Source organism: Accipiter gentilis, chromosome W (genome assembly GCF_929443795.1).
Source record: "Accipiter gentilis chromosome W, bAccGen1.1, whole genome shotgun sequence".
Classification (NCBI taxonomy): domain Eukaryota; kingdom Metazoa; phylum Chordata; class Aves; order Accipitriformes; family Accipitridae; genus Astur; species Astur gentilis.
In genome coordinates, this window is record NC_064918.1 from 433,499 (window position 1) to 459,211 (window position 25,713).

Below are 25,713 nucleotides of genomic sequence, written 5' to 3' on the forward strand. Positions count from 1 at the left end.
ATGGAACCAGAACTGACTCCAGCATGCAACAATCAAACGGTGCACACCATCCTCCTGCTGCATCAAATGTCACCTGCTTGTCACACCGCACTGAAGCCCAATTCTGCTCTACCGACTGAGAGGACTTTGCACCATTCCTCCTGCCCAGACAGACTGGTTTGACAGATGGAGCCCAGAGTCGGAAACTAAATGAACTCAATGAACATTTTATGAACATAACTCATGAACTAAAGGAATGATATCTCTGTGTGTGTATACATATATATATATATCATTGTTCATATGTCTCAAAGGGATGGAAAGGTGATGATGATTGATCAGGATGTAACTAAAGGTATGGGAACTGAGCATGACGTCAATGGTATAGAATAAGGGGGTGGATACTGTCCTGGTTTCAGCTGGGATAGAGTTAACTCTCTTCCTAGTAGCTGGTACAGTGCTATGTTTTGAGTTCAGTATGCGAAGAATGTTGATAACACTGATGTTTTCAGTTGTTGCTAAGTAATGTTTAGACTAAGTCAAGGATTTTTCAGCTTCTCATGCCCAGCCAGCGAGAGGGCTCGAGGGGCACAAGAAGTTGGTACAGGACACAGCCAGGGCAGCTGACCCAAAGTGGCCAATGGGGTATTCCATACCATGTGACGTCCCATCTATTATAGGAATGGGGAAGTGGGGGCGGGGAATCACCGCTCAGGGACTAGCTGGGTTTTGGTTGGCGGGTGGTGAGCAATTGCCCTGCGCATCATTTGTATATTCCAATCCTTTTATTACTACTGTTGTCATTTTATTAGTGTTATCATTATCATTATTAGTTTCTTCTTTTCTGTTCTATTAAACCGTTCTTATCTCAACTCAGGAGTTTTACTTTTTTTTCCCAATTTTGTCCCCCATCGCACTGGATGGAGGGGTGTGAGTGAGCAGCTGCGTGGTGCTTAGGTGCTGACTGGGGTTAAACCACGACAAGAATGTGTAAAGCGAGTGATGCACAATGCAATTGGTCACCACCCAGAACCCGATGCTCAGCCCGTTCCTGAGCCGCGATCCCTCCTCCCCCCCCCCCCCAAGCTCCCCCAGTTATATACTGAGCATGACATCATATGGTATCGAATATCCTCTTGGCTAGTTCTTGTCAGCTGTCCTGGCTGTGCCTCCTTCCAGCTTCTTGTGAAAATTAACTGTATCCTAGCCAAACCCAGGACAGTGTTTAAATATGCTTAACTCTGAAAGTGAATGGTAGGTGGTACCATTTCATAACTGCATTTACATGTGATGCTTCAACTGACTATGCAGGTGCTGAAGTTGTCACTTTATTTTTTTACAAGGGGCATCAGTATCCTTTTAATTTGGGTATGTTTCTGGAATACATTTAATTTTTAAAGTTATTTCTCATTCTGACTAGCTCTTTGCAATTCAAGAAAGTAGGGAAGAGTTGATTAGCACTACTAAGCTATTACATGAGATAAGAAGTCCAAGTAGCCTGCAATAAAGGAGTAAAACTATGTTCACTGAAAGTGAGGTGATGTGCATAAACTGAAAGATGAAAGATGGGTCTTTCTCATTAAATAAATGTTTCCCTTTTAGATTTGAACTTGTATGTACACAGGAAGCTTTAAAAAAAAAAAAAAATAGAGAGAGACATGACATCAATGTGCCAGAATCATCTGCTTAGAAATGGGCTGTTTTCACTTCCCATGTAGGATTTCAGATGAGCATTCTATTTTTAAATTCATGAATTGCAGCTATAACTTTAGCAATTCACTTCTAATCCTGAAGCTCTAGCAAGCATTTATTGCATGCACATTAACAACAAAGTTCTTTTATTTGGAGAAGGAGATAAAGCTTCCCTTTGGAGATTATGTAGTAGTGAGGACACTGAATAGTCATGTTGTTCTTTGTGGACCTGAGACTGTGTTTCTCCTAGGAGCCAGTGTGTAAACTCTGGGATTAAAGACCAAAATTCACTTAAATAAATAGAGAAAATAAGTTTTAAATCAATTATAGCAATACAGTTAAAAATCCAGCATTTAAAAATTACCAGTTATGAGAATTGGTTGATAACAGTTCAGTAGTAGTAAGAAAAGTTTTAAAACATTGCACAAAAATTGAGCAGCTAAAGGGAATAATAGATTCTGATTTCATTCAAGTACTTTATTTTAATCACACTTTTTAATGGTAGCTGTCATGTAAGAAGGGAATTGAGGTAACCCACTAACAGCATGCCTGCACTTGGGTCTCGTACTGCAATTTTTACTTTGGTAATGAATTGTAAACTACAGTCTAAAAGGCAGATGCTGGGGTTGAACCCTTCCAGGATGAATCCTTCCATCTAGCAATGAGAAGCTGAGTTCTGCTTAACTGAAGAGCTGTCCTTATTGTAGCACGTTTTTATTTGCAGCGGGCCACAACAGCTATGTACCAGTAGGCTTACAACTGTTTTCTAGGTGAAGGATTTCCACATCTGTGCCTTTCTTTTAAATTTATTTTGTAGTTTGCATAAGTGCATTTGACATAGATTAAATTGTGCCCACTGCCTCTTGTCCTGTTACTGGACACAATTGAGAAGAGCCTGACTCCATCTTCTTTGAACCCTCCCTTCAGGTATTTGCACACATTGATGAGATCTCCCCCCCTCCCCTGAGCCTTCTCTTCTCTAGGCTAAACAGTCCCAGCAATCTCAGCCTTCCCTCATAGGTGAGATGCTCCAGTCCCTTAATCATCTTCATGGCCCTGTGCTGGTCTCTCTCCATTATGTCATAGAATCATAGAATCATGGAATGGTTTGTGTTGGAAGGGACCTTAAAGACCAATCTAGTTCCAACCCCCCTGCCATGGGCAGGGACACCTTCCACTAGACCAGTTTGCTCAAAGCCCCATCCAACCTAGCCTTGAATACTTCCAGGGAGGGGGCATCCACAACCTCTCTGGACAACCTGTTCCAGTGCCTCACCACCTTCACAATGAAGAATTTCTTCCTTACATCTAATCTAAAGCTACCCTCTTTCAGTTCAAAGCCATTACCCCTTTGTTGCGTTAAAGGGTAAAGAAGTTTGGCAGAAAATAAACCCCCTTGCGTTCCAGCTTATCCTCAGATGTCAGAGGGGCTGGGGGCAGCTAGGTTTAAGTTCTAAGTGATGTCAAATTCAATGCTATAAGTCCAGTCATGTTCAATATGCCGAACTATCATGATTACAGATGCACTAATAGTGTACTGCACTCTCGGCTTAGCCACGTTCAACACACTAGGATTACCAGACTCGGGGAGTTCGGTTGCATTAACGAACTATCATGACTAGATTAATGAGCAGCGCAGTTTATTAAAGCAACAGTACAGGTTCTTTTGGATTGCTGGTGATAAATACACTGTCTGCAAAGCATGTGCAAATAATAATACAGTTGACTACAAGCACACTGAATTATGGAAAAACTCTATAGAAATTTCTAAGTTTCCCAGGGAAGCACTCGGTATAACTGAGGGTTCGAATCTTACCCAATAGGCATCCCTATGGGGCGGAAGAGAGGTTCAGCCCGTCAACTGATCCCAGAAGTCAGCGATGCCCTCCCGACTTGTCTACGATGGTGTCTTCCCTAGCATTCCTCCTCTCTTAAGCCCTTTTATAGTTTCTTATTTTTTAGGTGGAGCTTGAGTGAGTCTAGTCATGCATACCTTTACTTTGATTGGTATAAAGTTCTCTCGCTTTACTTTTAAAGGTACATGCTAGAGAAAATTCAGAGCACATGCTCAGTGAGGGGTAGTTGCACCTTGGAGGCGGGTAGCTTTTGGGATGGAGGTGTGTTTTGGTATTATAATGATATTATAATGAGCAAAGTTCACCCAGAGAACATGATTTAGCATGTCACTACTCCAGAACTGGGAACTTATGATATAAATCAGAAGTAAGGCCATAGCGTTGACAAAACCCCATTGTTTCACTTCCTTGCTTCAGTGGATTCAATGCAGGGACCTTCCATTCTTGTTCCAGTAGTTCCAGTTCCCTATCCCTGCAGTGATATCACAGAGCCTGGCCATGGTGTCTCTACTCCGCTTCACCCTCTGTGTTGTTTCTCTTAGAGTCAGCATACGAAGGTCCCCTGGTGTTGCTAACATCTAAGGTTGCAGGTTATGTTGCTTAGGGAATTATTATGGAACAGATTTCTTGCATATCCACTGCATTCCACCCTGGAGGTTTACCTTCCCTTAAGAGGGGTGTGTGTCATATCGATAAGTCACCTCCAGCAATCATTCCACACCCTTGTCCTATCACTAAATGTCCTTGTAAAAAGTCCCTCTCCGGCTTTCTTGTAGGCCCCCTTTAGGTATTGGAAGGCCACGATAAGGTCTTCCTGGAGCCTTCTCTTCTTCAGGCTGAACAACTCCAGCTCTCTCAGCCTGTGTTCATAGGAGAGGTGCCCCATCCCTCTGATCATCTTCAAGGCCCTCCTCTGGACTCGCTCCAACAGGTCCATGTCCTTCTTATGTTGGGGGCCTTTCGTGGTTTAACCCCAGCTGGCAACTAAGCACCATGCAGCTGCTCACTCACCTCCCTCACAATGGAATGGGGGAGAGAATCAGAAGGGTAAAAGTGAGAAAACTAGTGGGCTACAAAATAGTAGGTAGCTTTACAAACCTCCTGATGTGGTGGGTCGACCTTGGCTAGCCACCAGGTGCCCACCAAGCTGCTCTATCACTCCCCCTCCTCAGCTGGACAGGGGAGAGAAAATATAACGAAAGGCTCATGGGTCAAGATAAGGACAGGAGAGATCACTCGCCAATTACCATCACAGGCAAAACAGGCTCAACTCAGGGAAATGAATTTAATTTATTACCAATCAAATCAGAGTAGGATAATGAGAAATAAGAACAAATCTAAAAACACTTTCCCCCCACCCATCCCTTCTTCCCGGGTGTCATGGTTTAACCCCAGCTGGCAACTAAGCACCACGCAGCCGCTCACTCACCTCCCTCACAGTGGGATGGGGGAGAGAATCAGAAGGGTAAAAGTGTGAAAACTCATGGGCTGAGATAAAGACAGTTTAATAGGTAAAGCAAAAGCCACGCACGCAAGCAAAGCAAAACAAGGAATTCATTCACTACTTCCCATCGGCAGGCAGGTGTTCAGCCATCTCCAGGAAAGCAGGGCTCCATCATGCATAATGGTTACTTGGGAAGACAAATGTCATAACTCCGAAAGTCCCCCCTTCCTTCTTCTTCCACCAGCTTTATATACTGAGCATGACGTCATATGGTCTGGAATATCCCTTTGGTCAGTTGGGGTCAGCTGTCCCAGCTGTGTCTCCTCCCAACTTCTTGTGCACCCCCAGCCTACTCACTGGTGGGGTAGGGTGAGAAGCAGAAAAGGCCTTGACTCTCTGTAAGCACTGCTCAGCAGTAATGAAAACATCTCGGCATTATCAACATTGTTTTCAGCACAAATCCAAAGCATAGCCCCACACTAGCTACTATGAAGAAAAGTAACTCTATCCGAGGCAAAACCAGCACAGGGCCCCAGAGCTGAACCCCAGAGCTGAATGCATGTCCATGTCTCTTTTGTACTGGGGAGTCCAGAACTGGACACAGGACTCCAGGTGTAGCCTCACCAGCACTGAGTAGAGGGGAAGGATCACCTCCCTTGATCAGCTGGCAACAAATCCAGGAATGTGAAAGCAAAGAAGTATCTGAAATTAGTAAGCAGGATCCAAGACTGAAAAGAAATCTTCAAGAAAAGCCAGAGGGCAAAGAGGATGAGGTGAAAGACAAGAGGAGAAGTACAGAGAAAAAAGACAGAGAGGAACATAAGACATACATTGATGCCTGGGGTTGTTCCTCCCCAGGTGCAGGACTTGGCACTTCCCCTTGTTGAACTGTATGAGGTTCCTGTCAGCTCATTTCTCCAGCCTGTTGAGGTCCCTCTGGATGGCAGCACAACCCTCTGGCATATCAGCTGCTCCTCCCAGTTTTGCTAAGGGTACACTCTGCCCCATCATTCAGTTCATTAATGAAGATGTTAAATGGGATTGGATCTAGTATTGACCCCTGGGGTACACCACTGATTACTGGCCTCCAGCTAGACTTTCATGGTTTCCAGAATTAGCTACTTCATCACCTTCCCAGTGATCAAGGTAAGGCTGACCAACCTGTACTTCCCTGGGTCCTTCTTCTTGCCTTTCTTGAAGATAGGAGGGACATTTTCTTTCCTCCAGTCTTTGGGCACTTCTCCCAGTCACCATGATTGATCAAAGATTATCAAGAGTGGCCTCGTGATGACATCAGCCAGCTCCCTCAGCACTCGTGGGTGCATCCTGTCAGGGCCCATGGACTTATGTCCAGTTTGCTTAAGTAGTCCCTGACCTGATCCTCTTCCACCAAGGGTACATCTTCATTGCTCCAGCCTTTCCCCCTTGTCTTTAGGGCTTGGGATTTCTGAAAGCCAGTCTTGCTAGTAAAGAATGAGGTAAAGAAGGCATTCAGTACCTCAGCCTTTTCCATGTTCTGTGTCACCAGGTGCCCCGCCTCATTCAGCAGTGGGCCCACATTTTTCCTAGTCTTCCTTTTGTCTCCTATGTACTTATTGAAGCCCTTCTTGTTGCCCTTGACATCACTTGCCAAATTTAACTCCAGGTGGGCTTTAGCTTTCCTAACCTCATCCTTACATGCTTGGACAATGTTTCTGTATTCCTCCAAGGTTACCCATCCTTGTTTCCACCTTCTGTATGCTTGCTTTTGGTGTTTGAGTTTGGCTAGGAGCTCCTTCTTCATCCATGCAGGCCTCCTGGCATTTTTGCCTGACTTCCTATTTGTAGGGATGGACTGCTCTTGAGCTTGGAGCAGGTGACCCTTGAATATTAACCAGCTTTCTTGGGCCCCCCTTCCCTCCAGGGCCTTATCCCATGGGACTCTTCCAAGCAGATCTTTGAAGAGGCCAAAGTATGCTCTCCTCATGTCCAGGATTGTGAGCTTGCTTTTCTCCCTGTTCCTTCGCCTCAGGATCCTGAACTCTAGCATCTCATGGTCACTGCAGCCAAGGCTGCTGTCGACCTTCACATCCCCAATGAGCCCCTCTTTGCTGGTGAGTATGAGGTCCAGCAGAGCACCTCTCCTCATTGCCTCCTTGTCGTGGTTTAGGCCCAGTCAGGAACTAAGCACCACAAGGCTGCTCGCTCATTCCTCCCCCTGGTGGGTTGGGGAGTAGAAAATATAATGAAAGGCTTGTGGGTCAAGAGAAGGTGTCCTGGTTTTGGCTGGGATAGAGTTAACTGTCTTTCTAGTAGCTTGTATAGTGCTATGTTTTGGGTTCGGTATGAGAAGAATGATGATAACACTGATGTTTTCAGCTGTTGCTCAGTAATGTTTAGACTAAAGTCAAGGATTCTTCAGCTTCTCATGCCCAGCCAGCAAGAAGGCTGGAGGGGCACAAGAAGTTGGGAGGGGACACAGCCAGGGCAGCTGACCCAAAGTGGCCAACGGGGTATTCCATACCATGTGACGTCATGTCTAGTATATAAACTGGGGGGAGTTGGCCTGGGAGGGATCACTGCTTGGGAACTAACTGGGCGTCAATCGGCAGGTGGTGAGCAATTGCTGGTATGAACAATATATTTCCACCAAATTAAAAATGGCTTGCTTTGTCATTACACCAGGACCCAGTTTGCTTGTGGTTTTCTTTGTGTTGGTTTTTTAAAAATTTTAATTTTTTTTCCTTTTCATGATGGTAACAAGCTGAGGTTGGGAATATACTGAAAGGACACATACAAATACTGGTAATACTACGAATGGTGTTGAACTAACAGGTTTTCATCTTGACTGGAGAATTATGGTTTATAATGAATGTTTCAGCAAAGCAAATTAGTTGACTCTTTATTTTTCTTCCTTTTCCAGGCTCAAATTTAAATCGCTGTGGATTCAGAGGCTCTTCATATTTAGGGATGCCATTCAATCCATCCAAGGTTAGTTAAGTGTTGGGGAAAAAGATTTTCAATTAGGCAGTAAATGATCATGTGTCTTTTTTATAATATTACCTACAGAATTGTGGAAAATCTGGGAAACAGGGTTTTTTTGCACTGTTAGTATACTGAAACAATTGCAGAGATTTTAAAAATGTGCAGTACTCTTAAAATTATACTGCTTGTGTTTCTGGGGGCAGTAACATAGAAACTGTGGCTTGTCTTGGTGCACTTACGTGATCTATAACTGGGGAGGGGAAACTTCTCCAGGTCAACAACTGTCTGTGGACCTGGAAGTGAAGGGCAGAACAGCTCTGTATCAGTTAGTACAGCACATGCTGTTCTTCAGTGTTCTTCCTTTGATGAAATATGGGGTGTTTGATTGTACCTGGTATCCATTCAAAAAGGCAAGGCTCTGCTCATCCCAGTCTGTGGTGGAAGATCATAAGAGAGGATGCTTTTAAACCTATGGAACTGAGGTTCAAGAGAATTAAGTCTGTATAGGAAAAGAAATTGTCCTTAATACAGGGGAGAAAGGAAGTGAACAGAAGCTGCTAAAGATGATACAGAAGGCCTGATAGGGTTGCAAGATGGAAATAGGGGCCAGTGTGCAGGAAGGATTGTGAAAAAGATACAGAAGTTCTGTGTTGTGTTTGAGGATGAAAAGGCAGATCTCTTCACTAAAGAGTAGATGAAACATCTGAAGAGCCCTAAATTATGACCAAGTATTTGATTTTTCTAGAGGAGAGATAACAAGAAAATTTTAGATATGAGTTTATGAATACTGGGACATGAAATTGAAAGCGAGGATGGACATCTGATATGGTTATGACTGTAGATGAGTGTGAAAATGCTTAAACTAGCTCAAATATGAAGGTAGTACAGCATCTTGTTTTGACCTCATTTTTATTTATTCTAACAGCACAGCTTTACATTTCTGAGTAGCTTGAGGGAATGTTAATCTACTCTAGAGTAATAACCACTTAATGCCTCTTCTTGTCAGCGAAGTATTTATAGTAGTAATATTTAGAAGTTATGCTTTATAACAAGGGAAAAAATAATTATAAAGACAATTTTGTATGTCTCTACATCAGGTGCTACAGCAGTGTGTGACAGACAAGGTAATATCTCTCTGTGGTGGGTTGACCCTGGTTGGATGCCAGGTCCCCACCAAGGCCGCTCTATCACTCCCCCTCCTCAGCTGGACAGGAGAAGAAAATATAACAAAAGGCTCGTGGGTCAAGATAAGGACAGTTTAATAAAGTGATAGCAAAGGTCGCGTGCGCGAAAGCAAAGAAAAACAAATTATGTTATTCTCTACTTCCCATCAGCAGGCGATGTCTAGCCGCTTCTCGGGAAGCAGGGCTCCAGTACGCATAGTGGTTGCTCCAGAAGACAAAATGCCCCCCCTTTCGTCTCCCTTTACTTAGCTTTTATATCTGAGCTGACGTCATATGGTATGGAATATCTGTTTGGTTAGTTTAGGTCAGCTGTCCTGGTTATGTCCCGTCCCAAGATCCTGCCCTGCCCCAGCCTGCCATTGAGGGGAGGGCAAAAATGTTGGAGAGACAGCCTTGATGCTGTGCCAGCACTGCTCAGCAGTAGCCAAAACACTGGTGTGCTATCAACACCTTTCTAGCTACTGATGCAGAGCACAGTGCTATGAGGGATGCTATGGGGAGAATTAACTCCATCTCAGCCAGACCCAATACACTCTCTTTGTTTGCTTTGATATTTACCCCTTTTTACACTACAGATGGTGTCTGCAGTGAGCTTCAATTGTAGTAGTAAGATGAATTCATGATCTGTTTCAATTGGAATTCACCTCAGTGACAATCTGTCCTGGGTTCAGCTGGGATAGAGTTAATTTTTACAGGAACCTGGGAGGTGGGGGCATAGCCCGGGCAGCTGACCTGGACTAGCCAAGGAGCTATTCCATACCATGTGACATCATGCTCAGTATATAAATGGGGAGCGGGCCGGGGGTGGAGGGGTGGGGGGGTGGTCTCTATTTTCGGTGGGGGAAGTGGCGGAGCGTTGGGTCCTGGGTGGTGAGCAGTTGCAGTGTGCATCACTCTTTTTATATACTTTTTCATTAGTGCCGTTGTTGTTGTTGTAATCTCTTTGTGTTTGTCCCAGTAAACTGCCTTTATCTCAACCCTCGAGGTTCTAGTTTCTTTTTCTTTTTCTCTCCTCCGTCTCCTCCCCATCCCACCGGAGGGGGGCGGAGGAGTGAGCGAGCGGCTGCGTGGTCCTTTGTTACCGGCTGGGTTGAAACCACGACAGAATCCTACCTCCAACTGTGCTTGAAGGAAAGAAGGAAAACTTCTGCTTAAAACAAAACATAAAACAATTTGGGATGTCTGCTGGTGACTTATTGGGATACTTTATTAAAAAAAAAAGCTTAAAGGCAAAACAGCAGACCATAATTTCAGTATGGTTGTAGTATAAAAAAAAAAAGTTTTAATCGGAAAGAAGCTGGTTGTCTTCCTTTTGATAAGTCACCTAAAGAAGATGAGGTTGTAAAGCTATTATTGTGGTATAATTGTTATAAAATTAATAAAGACAGAATTTTTCAAAGCAAAATAATAAAAATGTATCAGTCATGTTTTCCCAAAAGTCTGGTGGGTCAGTGCCATGCCATGTAGTACATTAAAAGGAGTATATACTTTTGGGAAACTTTCAAATCTTCCCCAGTGTGTAAAGCTTGAAGAATGAGTTTTACCACGATAGTCAGCTGTTAGCCTCCACTCCCCCTTAGACTTTGACATATGGGACTATTAAAGGGTGAGCGAGTTTTACTGATCACTCCTTGGGTCTCCAGGCGATGAATCAACTTGTGGATGGGAATCAGAGAGTTTCAGTTGGTGCGATATTGCCGCCGGTGCACTGTTGTGGTAGCAATTGGCACTTGTTGTTCTTCAACCCTCAGCAACCCCTCAACCGAAGGGTCCTGAGAGAGACCACGCAGGGTAGACAGCTGTTCAGTGCCCTCCATCTCCAAGGCACCCATACCGAAAGCCCATCGATACCGCTTTGGGTCCTTAAAATACCCTCTCCTGAGATAGTCTCTGCCAAGGATACACGGAGCCTCTGGACCAGTCACAATGGGGTGTTTCTGCCATTCATTTCCAGTTAGGCTTACTTCAGCTTCCAATACAGTTAACTCTTGGGATCCCCCTGTCACACCAGAAATACAGATGGGTTCTGCCCCTTTATAACTTGATGGCATTAGAGTGCACTGTGCACCGATGTCTACTAGAGCCTTATACTCTTGTGGGTCTAAAGTGCCAGGCCATCGAATCCATACAGTCCAATAGACCCAGTTATCCCTTTCCTCCACCTGGCTGGAGGCAGGGCCCCTCTAATTCTGGTTAGAGTATCCAGTATTCACTTCTCGTAAAATTGTCTCAGAATTCCCTTCAAGAGGATCAGAAGTAAGATCAGCCCTTCTACTCTGTTTGGAAACTGGAGCGGCATTTTTCCTGGTAGAATCCCCTTTTTGTGGTGGTTTTTCCTCATGTCTTCTCCGTGGTCACATAGGTAAAACCACAGGGCACCTCGTGGCGTGTACCTTCTATATTCTTTCTCTTGGGCAGAGGAACGGTCACCCCTAATAGCTGAGACATTGGTCCGTACAGGTGGGGAGTAGGACATATCCTCTTTGAATTGCTGGAAATCCCAGGACAGCATCTCCACAGCCGAAATGCAGGCTTGTAGGGAGGAGGAGAGATTTTCTTCGTATTGATGGAGTTGGCAAGCCACTTCATCCACCATCGGTGCCTCTTCATCTTTCCAGGTCATTATTGCCAGTCGGCAGGGATAGGATGATGGTGCGCTCCATACAAACTTCTGCCACATGGGTCCTGTGCATTGGACTTCGTCTGGATCTTTGGGCAATTGTGGGTTGTTTGGGTTATAATAAATTGTCTCTAGCATGGCTAATTCCCTCAGATATTGGATACCTCTCTCTATGGTGGTCCACTTGCCTGGTTGACATATAACATCGTCCTTGAAGGGGTACCTTTCCTTCACGCTTGACAGGAGTTGCCTCCAGAGGCTGAGGGCTTGTCCCCCTTTTCCAATTGCTTTGTCAATGCCACCTTCCCTGGCAAGCGATCCCAGCTGCTTGGCTTCCCTGCCTTCTGATTCCAATCTACTAGCCCCATTGTCCCAGCATCGGAGCAGCCAGGTGATAATGTTCTCACCTGTATGACGGCTGAAATCTTTTTGCATATCCCACAGTTCACTCAGGGATAGGGGTCGGGTGATTACCTCTGGTTCTGCCTCTTCCTCCTGTTCTCGTGATGACCCTGGCTCATCATCATCCTTCGCTAAGCGAACTGATTTGTTTGTATGTTTCTTATTCTGTATGGGGGCAACTGATAGTGGTACGGGTTGGTTCTCTAGTTCAGCTGTAGTGCCTGTCGCTGGAGTTGGAGGGGCTGCAGTGCCTGTCGCCTTGTTGTTAGATCCTGAGACCTTCTCTTCCCCTTGAGGGTACTGAGTGGTGTTGAACAGGGCTTGATAGGCATGGGCCAGGCCCCAGCATGTTGCAACGATTTGTGTGTCTCTGGAGTTGCCAGGATTACAGCATGCTTTTTCCAAATATTTTATTAGTTCTTCCGGATCGTGCACTTGTTCAGGGGTGTATTTCCAAAACATTGGAGGTGCCTGCTGTCCTAGGTACTTGCCCATTCTACCCCATGCAGCTTGCCACTCATAATTATCCAGCCTTGGGGCAGATGTCTGGGTGATTTTCTTAAATAGTTGTTTAACCTTAAGTGAGAGCTGAACCACATTCAGGAACATGCTAGTTCCTAGCAAGAGGACCACGCTGGTTTCAACATCCCAAGGGTATTCAAATTTTTCCAAATTCTCAAACACTGTTGTAAATAGACTGGAGGAGAAGGGAAAGGGGAAGAAAGGTGTCTTGCCCATGGATTGGCTCTCCGAGGAGGAGAGATAAAGGGTGTAATTATTAATAGTTTCCCACAGATGGCTCCTGAAGTGTTGAGGTGATGACAATGCTGAGTACAAATACCGGATCAGTCCCATGACCGATAATTTTATCATACCATAAGCCAATATCGCACAATATATCAAAGCGAAAACCTTAATCCATCTCCCATGGATGATAGGCAGCAGCGTAGGGACTACATACAACAAATGAGGTGATACGTAACAGAACTTTAAAAATGAGTGCCACAAATCTAAGAGCTCATAAACCTACGTTATGACTAGCGACTATTAAACTAATATAATGAATGCTTGTAACAAATTTGTTTTAACATGCCCTGTTCAGGTTTGTCTTTATCTCAACCCTTCATGCCCCACGTTGGCTGCCAAAATGGAATGTCGTGGTTTAACCCCAGCCAGCAACTAAGCACCACGCAGCCGCTCAGTCACTTCCCCCCCCCCCCCCCAGTGGGATGTGGGAGGGCATCAGAAAAAAAAAGGTAAAATTCTTGGGTTGACATAAGAACAGTTTAATAGAAAAGAAAGGAAGAAACTAATAATGATCATAATAACAATAATAAAATAACAATAATTATAATAGAAGGATTGGAATATACAAATGATGCACAATGCAATCGCTCACCACTCTGATCTGATGCCCAGGTAGTTCCTGAGCAGCAATCCCCGCCCAGGCCAACTCCTCCCAGTTTATATACTAGATGTGATGTCACATGGTATGGAATACCCCGTTGGCCACTTTGGGTCAGGTGGCCTGGCTGTGTCCCCTCCCAACATCTTGTGCCCCTCCAGCCTTCTTGCTGGCTGGGCATGAGAAGCTGAAAAATCCTTGATTTTAGACTAAACACTATTTAGCAACAGCTGAAAACATCAGTGTGTTATCAACATTCTTCTCATACTGAACTCAAGACATAGCACTTTACCAGCTACTCGGAAGAAAGTTAACTCTATCCCAGCTGAAACCATAATGTGGGCCTTTATTCCATGAAGCCAAACTACAGCTAGCACAAATTCTGAAATGCACATAGTGTCATCACCAGGACTTCAGCACTAATTGTTCTGCTCTACTGTTGCACTGCATTACTCTTTAATTTAGACATAACCTTAGTGGGTCACATTCATTTCCTGTGGGTGTTTAGTCTAAGTTTTTCACAATCCATAGGCAGTTTAACACCGTTCTTGTTCCTCATTTTTGAGATTTTAACTGGTGTCTGTCTTAAAATACTTTTGGTTACCTATGTGTCATTGGCCCATGAAGCTCACGGTTTGAGATGATGGCAGCAGCGTTTTGGGGTTTTTTTTGTTTGGATTTTATGACTAGCCTGACAATTGGATTACTTGTTGCTGCTGTTCCTTTGGTCTGCAATGTCTATGAAGCAGAAATAGATCAATTTAACCAGAAGTAGCTTTATTCATAGTACAGAACTTAATCAGCAGCTTATTTTAACCAAGCACGAAGGTGCCCGTTTAAAATCAGTTGCTTTGACTATGGTGTCTTTGATAAATTCAGAGTAGACTTTTACGCCGTGTCTGAATTACTTTGTCCTACGTAGCAGAGGTGTTTTAACAATGGGTTTTTCTATTAAATACACATAATGTTTAAACTCCTTTGATATCCAACATAAGTCAAGAAACTTAAAAGTCAGCAGTCTTGTAGTTCAGGTATTTTTCCTGCATTTCATTTCCATACAGAAAAAAGTGCACTTTTGTACTTGAAAACATTTTATTGGGAGGAGATGAGATTATTTTTACCTTAAACATTCACTTCTGTAGTCTCAAGGGTACAAAAATAGAATTTTGCAGTTGGAATGTACTATGTTTCTAGATATTCCTGAAGAGGGCTTTTTTTTTTTTTTAATTGGGTTTTGTTTTCTTTTTTTGGGGGTGGGGTGTTTTTTTTTTTTCTTTCAAGAATTCAAAGACCTATGCCAGAAAAAGCAGTTGGGAGCTTCTGAGGAGGGTTCATCTTTGCTTATGTAAGTTTGAAATTTAAAGTTACTTTAGAAAAAAAAAAAAGAAGTCCTTCAAGTGCATATGATCATTTTTTCTATAGTTTGGTAAAGGGAAGGAATGTTGTTAGATAATTTTGAAAATTTTTTTAAATATTAAACTTCCCATTTAATTATTTACCTCTTTATATGCAAAAAAAGGTAAGTTTTTTTTTCTTTTTTTATCTGGAATATCTAATTCTTCTAAATGATGTCCCCTCAAGGAAATCCTGTTATTCGGGCCCAGGTGTCTTAGTTTAATTAGCGTGTGAAGTATATATTGTTATGTGTAGGTAAAACATAGTATGTGATGAGTTGTATCATGACAAGCTTGAAATAATTCCATGGAGCCTAGAGCAGACTAGGAGATAAATTGAATTCTAGTGCACTTAAAATTTGAACAAATTATATTTGTTTTACATTAAAAAAAAAAGAAAAAAGCATGTATGGTTAACAAAGATCTGTTAGGCCCTCAAAAACTCCCAAAACCCTATAGTAAGTTTACATGTGAAACTTCATCTCGGCCTTTGTGAGTATGCTTTGTAATAATTTGTTTATATGATCTCATACTTGATTCTGAATCTTCTGTGTTTGATTTTACTGAAATATTTTATAGTTTGCTAGTAGGGTGGAGCACAAAGTTTTATACACCTCAGGGGTTGCTGAAATCCTGTATTTGGAAAAACAGTATGCTACCCACACATGTTGAAATGTTTGCATGGAAAAGAAAGAGGAGATAAAATTTGTACATTGTCTAGATACTGTAGGGATTGATACTGTTTGTTGGGGGGGCTGTTATTTTGTATCATGAGCATACAGTATATGTGCTTCTAACACTTCTGCAATCTGTTTTTATTGCAGCAAATAACAGTGTAAAAGAAATACCTGCATTCACACAAAAAAATAAAGACCCAGTTATTTTAATATGTTTGTAGGCTACCAAAGCTTTGCAGACAATATGGATGTGTGTGTATATAGCAAAGTACAATTTAGAGAAAGCAGGAATTTTCAGTTACTTTGTGTTGACACAGTGTGAAAAATTGCCACTTAAAGGGGAATATTCTTTTGAGATTTACAGATGCCTTAGAAAATTTGTTGAATATCCAAGCACCTTCATAGTAGTTGACATTTGGATAGAATTTCTGTAACCATGGTTTTAAAAACTCAAGCCTGAATTTCCTTAGTGTGATTCTCATTTGCTTAGTAAATATAATCTTCCTCTGGAAATAAATAGAATTTTCAAAATTAAAATTGAACTGTTTCACTATATCTACTCTGCTCTTGTGAGACCCCACCTGGAGTACTGCAGTACTCTGGGGGTCCCCAGAGCATCAAGAAAAAGAAGAAATCTTGAAGGAGCAAGAATTCAGAAAAAATGCTCAAGAAAATGCCTTTGTCTTGAAGAAGCTCAGAAGCAAAAAGCAGAAGAAAGGAAAAGACCTTATTGTGGCCTTTCAGTACTTAAAGGGGGCTTATAAGAAAGATGGAGAAAGACTTTTTACCAGGGACTGTAGTGACAGGACAAGGAGCAATGGTTTTAAATTGACAGAGAATAAATTTAGATTGGATATAAGGAAGACATTTTTTACGATGAGGGTGGTGGGACATTGGAACAGGTTGCCCAGAGAAGTTGTGGATGCCCCATCCCTGGAAGTGTTCAAGATCAGGTTGGATGGGGCTTTGAGCAACCTGATCTAGTGATCATCTAAGTTGGACCTAGATAATCTTTAAAGGTCCCTTCTGACCCAAACCATTGTAAGATTCTGTGTTTGGAAACTTAGTTTTCTTCATAGTTGCTGATGTGACTTTTTGTAGGTGTTTGGTACTAAATATCGAAGAAACTTTCCAGATTTTTTTCATCTGCTAATGTGTGTCATGTATTTCATTTGACAAAATATTTGAGAAGAATTTTTAGCTACTGAGCTGGGACACTGAGAATCCTTTTAGAGCCAGAATTGGTTCAAATTTGGATTTTCAGGAGACACTTGCTTTGTTTAAAAGTAAATTAATTGATTACATGAAACTGAAGACTTTTCTGTGACAGAGCAAGTTTGTATCACTCCTCTATATGGATCTTTAGAGTGAAAATCTAAATTTCAAATGTGTTGATACATCACAAGGGTTAAGCTGCTTATAATAAAATTATGGTATGATAGGCCAAGTTGTTCCTTCAGAGATTAGAGCCTGTCATCCACCCAAGAAAAACTTGTTTCACAACTGCAATAGTTCTCCAATCCATTTGAGTATGCAGTTGTCCTCCATCTATGGGGTGCCCCGTGGGGAAGTGTGTCTGGGACCGGGGAGCATGCAGGGCAAGAGAGAGTGATGGGAGCACTGGCTCAGGGACAGGAGTAGGAACCAGCTATGACTGCTGAAGTTTTTGCTCCACTTCTTGACAGAGATCTTGGGGCCAGAAATGAGGGAGAGAAGGGGTGGCTCTCGGCACTCCCCTGTACACAACTACTCTGTTGTGTAGCTAGAGCCTTTTCAGTGCTGTTGCAGCCACTTTCACCTTGTTTTGTGCCTGCCTATCGCAATGTGATTCCCTAGTGTGAGAACAGTGGGCAATAGGTATTTTTATCCTAGCTTCTTATTTAAAATAACTTTTTCTGGCTTGGGAAACAAGCATGATTTGGCCTGAAAAATACTGTGTACCTGTCCTGGTTTCAGCTGGGATAGAGTTAACTTTCTTCCTAGTAGCTGGTACAGTGCTATGTTTTGAGTTCAGTATGCGAAGAATGTTGATAACACTGATGTTTTCAGTTGTTGCTAAGTAGTGTTTAGACTATAGTCAAGGATTTTTCAGCTTCTCATGCCCAGCCAGCGAGAAAGCTGGAGGGGCACAAGAAGTTGGTACAGGACACAGCCAGGGCACCTGACCCAAACTGGCCAACAGTGTATTCCATACCATGCGACGTCCCATCTAGTATAGGAACTGGGTAGTGGGGGCAGGGAATCGCCGCTCAGGGACTAGCTGGGTGTCGGTTGGTGGGTGGTGAGCAATTGCCCTGTGCATCATTTGTACATTCCAATCCTTGTATTACTACTGTTGTCATTTTATTAGTGTTATCATCATTATTAGTTTCTTCTTTTCTGTTCTATTAAACCGTTCTTATCTCAAGCCAGGAGTTTTACTTTTTTTTCCCAATTTTCTCCCCCATCGCACTGGATGGAGGGGAGTGAGTGAGCGGCTGCGTGGTGCTTAGTTGTTGGCTGGGGTTAAACCACGACAGTACCCATAACATAATCTCATTTAACTTTTTTTGTACTGCTTTTTGCTGTGTTTTTAATACAAATTGCAAAATAAAAATGACAATTGACATAATGCTAGTAAAATGTGCTTTAAAAACTTGTCTGTCTTTGCTGCTCAGTACAGAAATAGCTCTTTTATCCTCTTTAAGAGAAAAAAAAGTCATCTTCCAGTTGTTCCAAGTTGATCCATCCTCAGTACCATCCTAAGTATCCAAAGTCATCTTGTTACATGTGGTTTGTGTTGTTATGCATCGGTACAGTCCAGGATGTACCTATAAAATATCATAAGGAAAAATAATAATTTTAGGACAGCTGTATCAATCTCCCTCCTTTTTGGTTTTGTACCATGTAACTAGTCAACATTTAACTCTCATTTTAGCTTCCTAGTTGACTTTATTTGTTATACAAATAGTGTGTTTAAACTCTGATTATTTTTGTATAATATAGATGAAAGTAGATGAGGAGCTAATTTGTTTTCCCTTCAACTGACAGAGATTACCAATAATCCCTCACACTACTTTCTACTTGTAGATCATTAAGTTCTAAAATTTTTGCAAAAGGAACCTGTAGAGGTATGGCTATTTAACAGAGAGTTCCCCTGGCTGCCAGGGAACTAATGCCCAGTAGTATGTCACAATAAACTTAGATATGGTTCAACACATTTGATTCTTTTTGCTTAACTCTTGCATGAATATCAATGTTGGCATAGTCCTTTTCCAAAGCTTCCTACTGATGAGCTGTTTACAAGTGTAGCAGAGCTGTGCAGTAATTTAGTTTCATCCAGAAAAGTTGAGTGGGATGTGTTCAGTCTAGCCATAATTAGTGAAGGAAAATGAACTTTACTTATCTCTTTAATAATAAAAGAATGAATATGTGTTTGTAATATAAGTTCTTATGATGTGGGGTTTTTTCTTTCTTTTTTTTTTTCCCTTAAGGGTCCTGGTATGTCTCATCCCTATGATAGTGGGCACATAGCAATGACTTACACAGGTCTTTCATGTCTGGTTATTCTTGGAGATGATTTAAGTCGAGTAAATAAAGATGCCTTACTGGCAGGACTGAGAGCTCTCCAGCTGGAGGATGGAAGGTAAAAGATATAAAATATCTTACAACTCTCTGGAAGGTTAATAGAATACCCAAGTGTAGAATTGAACATAATACATACTTTTATGAAAACAGTTGTATAATATTTTCTTTCTATCAAAATATTTTGGTGGGGATAAGCAATAGAACAACATGCTAGTTTACAGGACCAAAGAGCACTTTATATCCAGAGTTGCTTTCATACTGAAGAATGATGATGTTTGCTTACAGCTGTGTACTTAGATTTTACTGAATATCATTTTTTAAAGAGTACTTTAAGAAATGCATAACTATAGAAATCTTATTCCTGAAGAAATTATGTTTCACTTCATAATGAAATTGCTGTCCCCATTTACTAGCTATGAAAGCCTTTGTTTTGGTCAAATGGCTTTGTATTGCCTAGAAGTCTCCTATAATTAAAACTTTTTTTTTAAATGGAGCATAACTATTAAAATGCAATGTTACATGTGTAGGTGTTTTTTTTAAAAAACCAACCCAAAACCAAACACTTCCCCCTCTAGAATGTTCTAAATGTAAGTAGCAAATATGAACTATAGGATCTACAATTTCCTGTTACTTACAGCAACAGACTGACCTTAATGGGCTAAATTCTAATGTATGTATACATGGATTTGTTGGTCTACTTCCATTTGCAGCATCTTCTAGCATGTGGGGGTGCTTTTACCACTGCTGTATGCATTCCTATTATATGTTGTACCATTTTTGTTGTTAAGGTTTATTCAAGAGGAAGGAGTTAGGGATGAGTTGCTCCAAACCCACTAGCATCTTGAAGCGGTTGCTTGTCATCATGCCCAATTACAATAATAAACTGCACACAGTTAACCTGTTCTACATGTTTGTATCATGTATGGTTTTAATGTACAGACTGATACCTCTTATGTTTGATCCTGTATTTTGTATTCCCTGCTAAGAGTGCCAGCTAGCCACCAGAGGGAGAGTGCTTTGCACCTCTCTGGGGTAGAATTGCTACTTGAGTGGAAGTCAACTTCTAGTATGACAGACATTTTCATACCTATTAAAACAACTTTTACTGCACCAAAGGGGAAGGATGCACAAAGGCCGGAACCTGACCTAATATCTTGATCAGATGGAAACAGCAAGCGAGCTGAATGAGGGAAAGAAAAACTTTTCTGGTGTTACCCTACTATAAGTATACTAGACTTACTTTTTATTTCTTCACCCATATCTTCTATTAACTAAAAAAAAAAGTAATTATATTGTCTCTTTTTAAATGTCATTAATAAAAGTGTATATTTGCATTTCTACTTTACCTTGTATATTGGGTTTGCATGGCAAGGTTTTGGTAGTGGGGGAACTACAGGGGTAGCTTCTGTGAGAAGATGCCAGAAGCTTCCCCTATGTCCGACAGAACCAATGCCAGATGGCTCCAAGATGGACCCGCCACTGGCCAGGGGTGAGCCAATCAGCGATAGTGGTAGCACCTCTGTGATAACACATTTAAGAAGGGGAAAAAACCCTGCAGCTGGAGAGAGAAGTGAGAATATGTGAGAGAAACAAGCCCACAGACACCAAGGTCAGTGAAGAAAGAGGGAGAGGAGGTGCTCCAGATGCCGGAGCAGAGATTCCCCTGAAGCCCATGGTGAAGACCATGGTAAGGCAGGCTGTCCCCCTGCAGCCCATGCAGGTCCATGGTGGAGCAGATATCCACCTGCAGCCTGTGGAGGACCCCATGCCAGAGCAGGTGGATGTGCCTGAAGGTGGCTGTGACCCCGTGGAGAGCCCGCACTGGAGCAGGCTCCTGGCAGGATCTGTGGAGAGGAGCCCACGGAGCAGGTTTTCTGGCAGGACTTGTGACCCTGCGGGGGACCCATGCTGGAGCAGTGTGCTCCTGAAGGACTGCACGCCATGGAAGGGACCCATGCTGGAGCAGTTTGTGAAGAACTGCAGCCCATGGGAAGGACCCACGTTGGAGAAGTTCATGGAGGACTGTCTCCTGTGGGAGGGACCCCATGCTGGAGCAGGGGAAGAGTGTGATGTGTCCTGCCCCTGAGGAGGATGAAGCGGCAGAGACAACGTGTGATGAATTGACTGCAACTGCCATTCCCCATCCCCCTGCACCGCTCGGGGGGAGGAAGTAGAGAAAATCTGGAGTAAAGTTAAGCCTGGAAAGAAGGGAGGGGTGGGGGGAAGGTAACTGATTGGTAATAAATTAAATTAATTTTTTTCCCCAGATTGAGTCTGTTTTGCCCATGATGGTAATTGCTGAGTTGTCTCCCTGTCTTTACCTCGACCCATGAGCCTTTTGTTATGTTTTCTCTCCCCTGTCCAGCTGAGGAGGGGGAGTGATAGAGTAGCTTTGGTGGGCACCTGGCATCTAGCCAGGGTCAACCCACCACACCTTGGTATAATGTAATTTGAAGTATCTGGATAACATACAAGGAACTTGTTACCTAAGGATGGGATGAAGTTGTAAACCACAGCACTGGCACATCTTAAGTGCCCTGGTTCCCAAGAATATCCTTTACTACATCCAAAGAGTAATGGAGTGGATCCCCATTTGAGCTGCAGAGAGCAGGAGCTGGCAACCTTGAGGTTAGGAGAGATGAAACTATCTCCCAGTAGGTGTTGGAGGCTTTTGTATGCAACATGATGGAGTACATACCTGAATCCCAGGGTCAAAGGGGGAGTGTCACAGTGGTGCTTGAAAGACTGTGCTATGTAAAAATATTCTAACTAGCTCTTTGAACCAAATGGAGGCTAATCAGGAAGCAAATCACAGCATCAGTCATCTTTTTAAGGGTCTCTGAGAGAACACCAGATTGTATCTAGATAATCTAGATATAACAACTTTAAAATCTTTTCAGAGTTTGGAAAGAATCTAACCATTAGAAACAAAAAAAATGGATTGCAAGTAATTTTCACCATTTATATTAGAAATTGTAATGATAACAATTACATTTATACATACATGGGAATCTGATTCTAAAGTTGGGCAGGAAAGCCATGTGAGCTATGAAGAGTTCTAGGGAGGAAAAGAATTCTGCTAAGAATAGTAAATTCTACAATGGTAATTCATACATCAGTGTATACTGTGATACGTAAAAGAATGTAAACATTAACATATTTGGATAAATAAAGACCAGTGTCATGACATTACTAGAATTAAGGTTATCCAAGCCCCTAAATGTTAATACTTGTATTCATTTTGCTTAGCTTGGTTAGAATCACATATTCTGAAAAGAAAATCTAATGTAGGTTTAGGTTACACTCATGTGAATAATATAAATAGAAGTAGTTAACTTATTTTAAAAGGAAAAATAATGCGATTCCTAAAATGCTTTTCATATTTTCTAATGTAATAGGCTTGTCCTCGTTTCAGCTGGGATAGAGTTAACTGTCTTCCTATTAGCTGGTACAGTGCTATGTTTTGAGTTCAGTATGCAAAGAACCTTGATAACATCGATATTGTCAGTTGTTGCTCAGTAGTGTTTAGACTATAGTCAAGGATTTTTCAGCTTCTCATGCCCAGCCAGGGCACAAGAAGTTGGCACAGGACACAACCAAGGCACCTGACCCAAACTGGCCAACGGTGTATTCCATACCATGTGACGTCCCATCTAGTTTAGGAACTGGGAAGTGGGGGGGCAGGGAATCGCCGCTCAGGGACTAGCTGGGTGTCGGTTGGCGGGTGGTGAGCAATTGCCCTGCACATCATTTGTACATTCCAATCCTTTTATTACTACTGTTGTCATTTTATTAGTGTTATCATTATCATTATTAGTGTCTTCTTTTCTGTTCTATTAAACCGTTCTTATCTCAACCCGCGGGTTTTACCTTTTTTTCCAATTTCCTCCCCCATCCCACTGGATGGGGGGGAGTGAGTGAGCTGCTGTGTGGTGCTTAGTTGCTGGCTGGGGTTAAACCACGACAGTCCATGATGAAAGAAACCTTTCTTTCAGTTTCTGTGCTGTGCTGGAAGGAAGTGAGAATGATATGAGGTTTGTGTACTGTGCTTCCTGCATCTGCTACATGCTCGATAACTGGTCAGGCATGGATACAAAAAAAGCGGTAGACTACATTAGAAGAAGTATGGTAAGTATTCCCAAAGTGTTATTTCTCAATGCATTTTCAAGTTAATAGCTTTAGATCTCTACTATGACTAAAAGAAATATTACAATAATTTGTTTCTTTTCTATTCCTACTTCAATGACTTGAAAATGAAAAGTACATTCCTTTTTGTATTTATATTTTCATTGTAATATTTGTACTAGCAAAGTAATCATACTGGTTGTGTACATTTGCTGCAAGTTAAATTAAATCTCATCTTTTTTCTTTGAAATTCAATTTAAAATTGAAAGCAATTTTTTAAAAATTTAAGTTCTGATTCCTGAAGGAATAGTATGCTTAGTATGTTGTTGGTTCTGCCCCACCCCCTCCCCCGCCCCGCCAGTCTTCAGTTTTTGAAAGGCTGATGCTCCATACTTTGAAAGGCTCTTGCTCCATACTAAAGCATTTCTTGTGCTTCAGCACTGTACGTACAGTAGTACCCTACATCATGCCTTCATGTACATTAACCATCTTTTGTGTTAGAGACAGATTTCATTTATGCACTTAAATTTTGTTTGGAATTATGTATCCATTTTCCCTTTTTAGGACCAAAAATTGCAGGGCTTTTTAAATGGTTATCTACACTGCACGTTTTCCCTTTTTGGCAAAGAAATGTTTACCTAATTCCAGACTTTTAACATATATCACAACTGAAATGAACTCTATGCCCTTTGATTTAATAAAAAAGTAATAAAAACTGCCTGTATTGAAATAGCACTGATTTGTGCCAAGAGCTTTTTGAGACATAGGTTCAGAATTTAACTAGATTAAAATAGTGGAATGGTCTGATAATAATTTTGCTAATAAACTGATAAATTGTAATGTCTGTGAAAGTGATTTCACTCTGAAGTAACTGGTTTGTGGATTTCTTTCTTTAGTCTTATGAAAATGGCCTGGCACAAGGAGCTGGACTGGAATCTCATGGTAAGAATGTTATCGTATGTTATGTTCTATACCCATTTTTAAGACTGGAATTGAGAAATGCTGTAAGAAGTGCAGGGTATGTCATGCTTTTCCTTCTTTTCTGGTTTAAGGAAGTGGGAAGAAGAGGAACAAATCCAAAACATGCCTCAGAATATGATGTCTTCTCTTAGTTCCAGCTTAATATCAGACCAGATGGGCTCTTAATATATCAACTCTGTTATTCTTACCTCATGAACGTTTTGTTGAAAGGTGTTGGCTGTAGTTCTTGTCTCTTGCTAACAGAGGCTGTAGTTCTCATCTCTTGCTGACAGAGCAACCTGTTTCCAAATGTACCATTGGTATTTTGTGGATTTATCTGAAGAGATCTTGTGCAATGCACTTGATAATTTCCACTTTCAGCAGATATCAGTAAAGCCTAGAAACATTTACTCTGCTAGTGGTCAGCATCCATTGGGGGCTCAAATCTTGAAGCTGCAGTTAATTTTTGTAAATAGGTGGTAAGGGATTTTAGGAGCAGTCGCCTCCATGAGTAGCTCTGGCCCAGGACTTCCTCCTGCCTGGTCGCTGGAGCCCAGCCCAGTGTGCCTGGGGACCCAGAGTCTCTGCCCAGGCTGAGAGACAGGGCTGCTGCTTTCCTGCTTGTAGGTTCAACCAGTAGCAAAGTTGAGCACCTATCCAAGACACACACACACACACACACACACACACACAGGGGACACACATCTTCTCTGTAAAAAAGATGAAGAAGTGTTCTCAGTTCAGTTAATGTACATCACAGGAAGCTTTCTGGCAGACCACTATATACTGGTTAGGAACATAGTTTTCTTTAAATGTTCTTTTTCATAGATTTAAAGTCAGTCTGATTCATGTGCTGTTCATTGATGACATAAGCCTGCATATTGGAATGAAGAGTATGAACAAGATTTTATACTATCACATTTGTATTGCTTTTAATACCTGAGTGTCCCAATCCAATGTCGGGGAAGGTTTCAATATGATCCCAAGAGCGAGATTAAGACACAAACGAGGTCAAATGCCGTATACCCAAAAGAGTTTTTATTATTCAAAGTATCAAAAGTAGAAAATAGTAGCGATAGGATAGAATGGAAGAAAAGGCAGAAATCAAGCAAGCAGTCGGGATAGAGTTGCAAGGATAGTCACCACCATGGATCCAGCAGCGTCCCGTTGGTCCTCAGTCTTCAATTCTTCGGTGGTGGGTGCACACCACGGCTTGTCTCCACGGTTTTTTTATAGGGCATATTTCGATGATGCATGCACATATGTATTGTTCATGCACTGTTCACACGCTGCAGGTTTCATCTATCACACGACCTTTGTGTGATCAACACCAGAAACCAGTATCGTATCTCAAAGACTACAGTTTCCATGAGAATGGTAGCCTCCACATTCTTACATGCTTGTTGGCTTCAGCCTGTTTCCTCTGCTGAATGCCTCAGTGGCC

At 42.0% G+C, this 25,713-nt stretch overlaps 1 protein-coding gene across 1 annotated transcript in view; it reads left to right on the forward strand.

Annotated features, from left to right (window-relative positions):
* Positions 1 to 25,713, forward strand: part of LOC126035325 (geranylgeranyl transferase type-1 subunit beta-like) — an 82,555-nt gene that overhangs the window by 24,452 nt on the left and 32,390 nt on the right. Inside the window, 4 exon segments of the mRNA XM_049793828.1 lie at positions 7,874 to 7,941; positions 19,091 to 19,242; positions 23,180 to 23,312; positions 24,206 to 24,251. Coding sequence (XP_049649785.1) covers positions 7,874 to 7,941; positions 19,091 to 19,242; positions 23,180 to 23,312; positions 24,206 to 24,251 — 399 coding nt within the window.